Source organism: Xiphophorus hellerii, chromosome 22, assembly GCF_003331165.1.
Source record: "Xiphophorus hellerii strain 12219 chromosome 22, Xiphophorus_hellerii-4.1, whole genome shotgun sequence".
Taxonomy (NCBI): Eukaryota; Metazoa; Chordata; class Actinopteri; order Cyprinodontiformes; family Poeciliidae; genus Xiphophorus; species Xiphophorus hellerii.
Genome location: NC_045693.1, coordinates 29,777,239 through 29,783,238, shown reverse-complemented (window position 1 = coordinate 29,783,238; position 6,000 = coordinate 29,777,239). Strand labels below are relative to the sequence as shown.

Genomic DNA, 6,000 nt, shown 5'->3' with positions numbered 1-6,000 from the left:
TTCAACACTAAAAAGCACACTTCCCACAGAAAGAACAGAACATTCAGAACATGCAGTTTTATGTTTTCAGGCTTGATTTTTATCTTACAATTATTAATAAGTGATCTCTGTTGTAGATTAGCTGCCGCTGCTATTAGCCGCCACTGCTATTAGCTAGGCTAACACTGCGGTGGTTGATCAGCTCGTTTAAACACCTGCTCTACTGATGATCTGTCAGAGTTGGTGCGTGGGTCACTTTTTTATTTTGTAGCTGAACTGAAACATTCCACAGCACATCTTTATGTTAAGGTTGTCAAAGTCAAGTTAGCATAACTGAACTACTTTCCTCTCCTTCACTATTTCTTTTACTTAATTAAAACTTTTTTCAGACCTTGTTATCTAGTTGTTGTGTTGACAATTAGCAAAGCACTGCATCCCTTTTTCTTTTATATATCAGGCGTACATTCAAGTTTTAGCGCATTATGTTGACAGCTTAACAGCTAAAACCGATGCTAGCCCTCAGCTAGCAGCAGCCGTTTGCCCGGCAGCAGGGAGATGGGGGCAGGATCTTGTTAAACAACAACAAAACAAAACAACAAAACTTTGCTGATAACTTGTTCATTGCTGTCAATGAAAACAACAACAAATTCCCAAAAATTGAGATTTAGCATTACATTTTACACACATAGAAGAAGAAAAATGTCAGCAACATTTTATTTGAAGGGCTGTATAAAACTGACTTGACAGTCATAAACATGAAGTAGTCTTCATGAATGTCTGACTGTTGTCTTGAAGTGTCATTTGGTAAATAATGACACTTTTAATGCAAAGTCAAGTTAAAACTTGCATTAAAAGTCCATTCAAACCATCAACTTTACTATTTGAAAAATAACAACAGTTTTGAAGCAAAGTTGCATTAAAAGTGACATTATTTACTGAAGGACACTTCATAACAACAGTTATAAACATTCATGAAGACTTCTGTCAGTCTTATGCAAACCTTTTCAGATGAAATGTTACCAAAATTTCACATGTACGAATGTCGCAGGTCGGGGTAAGCAGCCTTTGATAGAGCCAAATTTAAACCTTATCCAAGATGAGTCAGCAGAAAGTTTCTTTCAAACTTTTTGTTTCTGCTCTGATACTGGAAGCTCACAGATGAAAATCTGAGTGGAGACATCAATAGCTCCTTACAAGAACAAAGTCTTCTCTACAGGGTAACAGTTTTGGGTTCATCAATGTAATAACAGCCCTGAAATGAATCCCCTTAGCCACTCAGCCAGTTCCCCAACGAGAACGCACCAGAGAAAAAAGGCTGAAGGAAAAGAAAGATAGCAGTTTGATCTGGTAGCTTTATTATGCAGACAGAAAAAAAAGATCTATCAGACAAAAAAGCAGCTGACCAAAGCTTCCTGTTACAGCACAAACGCTGACTATTGTCGTTTTGTTACTGACTTATTATTATTTTCTGTCTTTTCACAATACATTTCTAAAATATTACTTTTTTAAATTAATAAAATAAGCATTTATTGCCTAAAGTGCAACAACTCAGCATTCCTTTAGTGAATGTTTGATCATTTATAGATGCGTCTGCAGATAAAAAATACTTTAACTATAAAAAGTTCATCTATTCCTGCGCGACTCAACATCAAAACCGTGTAGGGCTGATCTGGTGATTATTTTCTGGATTAAACGATTAATAACTGGAAGAAAAACATGGTTAATAGGATATTTGTTTCTTTTTTTTAGGGAATTTAACTGACATGAAGCTAAATCTTTGCCACTTGATGAGATCTGGGTAGAATATATTGGTTGATTTTTACCTTAAATGAAAAATATTTTAAAACATTTGTACAGTTTTTGCTTAACTGCTGCTCTAAATATGTTTTTATTTAAGCAAATGACCTTTTTAGTGTCAGTGTCATCTAGTTAATGCTTATTTATTTTAATAATCACGATTAATTGTTTCCAAGCCTTACTCCCAACAATCTCAAACACTGCAAAAATCTTACCAAGTTTCTCGAGCAAATATCTTATTACACTTGAAATAAGACAAAACTAACTTACAAGTAACTTTTCAGCAAAATACAGGAGCTTGGATTAAATCAATAATTCCTTAATATTGATGAAAATGTACTAGTTGCATTGGCAGACATTTTTCCATTTCATAAATTAAGTAATCAGTCAGTGGAACTAGAACTGCGTTGCTAGGTAACGGGCTGATCTTGGCAGAGGTTGCTAGGTAACGGCGCTGTGACGGTTGATTGTGAAAAAAGTGGAATAATCTACTCTATAGTGCTTTTTAACCAATATTAAAGAATTACTGACTTAGAACAAGCTCTTATTTCTTGCTGAAAAGTTACTTGTAAATTAGTTTTGTTTTATTTTAAGTGTACCAAGATATTTCCACTAGAAATTAAACCAAAAATACTTAGTAAGTTTTGGTGGGGTTTTTTTTGCCGTGTTTGAGATTGCTGGGACAATTATTCGGATTAATCATGATTATTGAAATAATTAATTCACCATTAACTAGAGGATACTGACTCTAAAAAGGGTCATTTGCTGAAACAAAAACATTAGAAGAGTAATTCAGCCAAAACTGTACAAAAATATTCACATTTTGAATATAAGTGTTTACATCCCTGCTGTTGTTTGCTATTATTTACACTTCTTGTATATAATCAGGTTTTTTTTCTTTATTTAAATTGTAGTATTCTATTTTGAATAGAAGCTGTTTACTGTACAGAACACTATTGTTTTCTGTTTCATATTTTTATTTTGTGTGAAGCTACATAATTCGACTTACCCGTCGCTTTGTGGCTTAATTTCCCCACTGAGGGAGAAAAAAAAGGCGATTTCTATTCTTTTCTATTTTATTTTCTGCTTTGGGCTCAGTTCACCACCAACCGGTTTGAATTAATGAACGTCGTCACCCTGAGGAGAATATCAAGCATTGAAACTCGATTGTCAAGTAGCCAAAAAGCTCTCTAAATTAGAGGATGTGGGAAATTCGTCTTGTGTGGGAACAGGCTTTTCATGAATACTAATGCTGGCTAAAGCTTTTCATCCTGCGGTGGAAATGACAGCAGCACAGAATGGGAAGAGGGGAGAGTTTGAGGCTTGTATTCATGAACAAAAGGTATGAGGTCTCCAAAACAACCTCTCCAAATTAATTCACTTACTCTTGTGCAGTGGAATTGAAATTAGGTGCCGCTGAATGTCAACTCTGGTTGATGTGGATCTATGAGGAACTCCATGTCAAGGAGATGAATCAATGTCACACTGAACTACAGATTGGACTCATCCTCAGTTCAGAGTTATTAACTACAACCAATGAAATTATGAAAACTGAAATTGAGAAAACATTTTTGTTAACTGAAATAAATAAAAATAGTGATTAATGGTGGAAAACTGTAAATAAATGGCATTATCTGGTGCATTTATAAAACTAACACTGCATATCAAATGCTTAGATTTTGTGTAAATGAATCTATTTTTTAGTCTTTTAAATGTAAGTGGCAAATTATGGTGCTCCATTCTCCTCCTGGTGGCTACGCTACGCTAGTACGCAAAATGGTGACAGCAAGAGTTGGAAGAAAACTCCAGATTCAGTTGGTTGTTTGACAATAATTTAATGAAATTTTTGAAAATGAAATCTATGGAGTACTCAATACTTAACCCTTATATGAACCCATTGCAGCATGACGTCACATCTCTCTGCTGGAAGGCAAAAAGCTGCTAGCCGATGATGACTAGCACTGGTTTTAGTTTAAAGATGTAGAAATAACGCACTAAATCTTGAATGTACGAGTCCCATATAAAAGAAAAAGGGATGCAGTGCTTTGATACTAATTATCAACACTACAACAACAAGATAGCGAGGAAAGGAAGAAGTTTTAATTCCTAAAGAATAGAGGTAGGTCAGCTATGCTAGCTTGACTATGACAATCTTAACGTGTAGATGTGATGTGAAATTATGTGTGTTTCAGTTCAGTTACAAAATAAAAAAAGGCGACCTAAACACCAACTCTGACAGGTCATCAGTAGAGCAGGTGTTTAAATTAGCTAATGTTAGCTTAGCTAATAGCAGCAGTAGCTAATCTAACACAGCGATCACTTATTGATAATAGCAAATTAAACATCAAGCCTGATTATTGCCTGAACCTACCCTGATGTTCTGTTCTTTGTGTGGGAAATGTTTGAGTGTCTTTTGGTGTTGAATCTTAAAACATGTAGTGGCGTTGTTGTCAGTTGCTATGACAACGAGTGTGCGCGTGGTGTAGCCGACAAAGGAAGCGAGAAAACAATGTTTTTGAGTTATTCTTACCATTTTTTCTACATTATTTTCCCCCTTGCTGTGGTGCACTGCACTACATTAATAACACCTACATCTCCAGGTTTCATTTAGTTACAGTAATCGCTCCAACGCGGCGGCGCAGCTGTGACGAATGTGAAAGAATCGTCTTTTTGCCCTCCAGGGTTGTGCACATGCAAGAAATTTCCAGATCTAAACAATAACATGCAGGGGGTCTATACATGACCACAATACAATACTTTTTAATAATTTTTTAATTCTGCATCTAAAAATTAACCAACATATGAAAAAACTAAAACTACTGATTTTAAAATATCAATTTTAAATATAAAATTAAAAAAATAACTCGTAGAGTTAAATATGTTGCGTCAGTAATTACACAACACAAGAATCAAACACTGATTTTGTTACAACTATGTTTTCATCTGACAGACCTGTTTTATTAAACAGGTCTGCCTGTTTAATATTTTTGTTTCTTTTGTGTTTCTCCACAAAAGAAACAACAATATCATCAACAAATATTTGCTTGCCTTTTTCTTCCCTCCGACTCTCGGCTGTTTTTATATAAAAGAGCTTTAACGCTGACCGTTTTTTTTTTTGTTTTTGCAGCAGAGCTCATGTAATCTTTTTATAAGTAGTTATCTGTTGTATAAAAATAATAACACATCAAGTGTGGAAACAGTAATTGAAACAAAATTTTAGTTCAGATAAATGTGCATATTCAGCTTGTTTAATAATCCAGAAAGACAAAATAAATGCATGTGTACCAGACATCTCTTTGTTTAATCAAAGTATATTAAATAAGCTTTGGAGAAAACATTAAACTGTCTAAATATTTGTATAAACAAACACTTCTAAGAATACATAATTAGAAACATCCAATAAAACAGCAAAACACCCGAAACACTGAGTTCCTTTAAATTTAGAGTTGCTATTATACCATAATAAACACTAACCATCATTTTGAAGTTTAAATGGCGACATTTGGAAAAATGTAATGTATCAATTGTTGATTTTTGTGTATTTGTGATGTAAAGCCCTTTGAACTGCTGTTGCTGAAATGTACTATACAAATAAAATATGATTGATTGACTGATTGATTGAAAAGTGCAGGAATGTACAGATATTTTATGGATGTTGCAATCTTACCTTGACCTCGATGAAGTCGGGCTGACCCAGAGCAATAAGCTCGGCGTAGGCCTGCAGCTCCTCCACGTTCCAGGCTTTCACCAGCGTCAGTCGGTAAACCGTCCTCTGCTTCTGGACCAGGGAAAAAAGACGCAGAGGTGATCAAAGTAACGGCAGAAAAACTCAGAAATCAAAACTAGCATTTTGGTTTACATTTTACATAAAGAACAAGGATTTATTTGATTCAATAGGAAACTTCTCATCACTCCGGATCTATCTTCTCCACAGCACCTGTTTGAGCAGGCTACCATCAAGCAGGCTCAGAGCATCTTGTCTGATGGGTCACATGTGCTCGCATCAGAATATGTTCTGGGAGAAGGTTCAGGGTTCCCCTGTGCAAATATAACCGTCTGAAACATTCATTTGTACCACTCTCCATTAACTAGATAAATGGCAGACTAGCCGGGCATGGACAGAGTAACAGGATCTTTAGACCTTTAAACTTTCATTGGTATCTTCAAAGCCAAAGCAGCACAAACAATATTTTTCTGCACAACCAGCACAAATGTAGCACAAAC

The 6,000-nt window shown here is 35.2% G+C and overlaps 2 protein-coding genes across 5 annotated transcripts in view; one reads left to right on the top strand and one right to left on the bottom strand.

Moving 5' to 3' along the window:
• mcm8 (minichromosome maintenance 8 homologous recombination repair factor) overlaps window positions 1-6,000 on the top strand; it is a 216,385-nt gene that overhangs the window by 163,098 nt on the left and 47,287 nt on the right. The window lies entirely within an intron of this gene.
• The window catches only part of LOC116713346 (S-adenosyl-L-methionine-dependent tRNA 4-demethylwyosine synthase TYW1-like), a gene marked incomplete at its 5' end in the record, with an annotated part of 44,057 nt that overhangs the window by 9,600 nt on the left and 28,457 nt on the right, over window positions 1-6,000 (bottom strand). Inside the window, one exon of the mRNA XM_032553489.1 lies at window positions 5,444-5,554. Within this exon, the coding sequence (XP_032409380.1) occupies window positions 5,444-5,554 (111 nt within the window). The remainder of the gene's footprint in view (window positions 1-5,443; window positions 5,555-6,000) is intronic.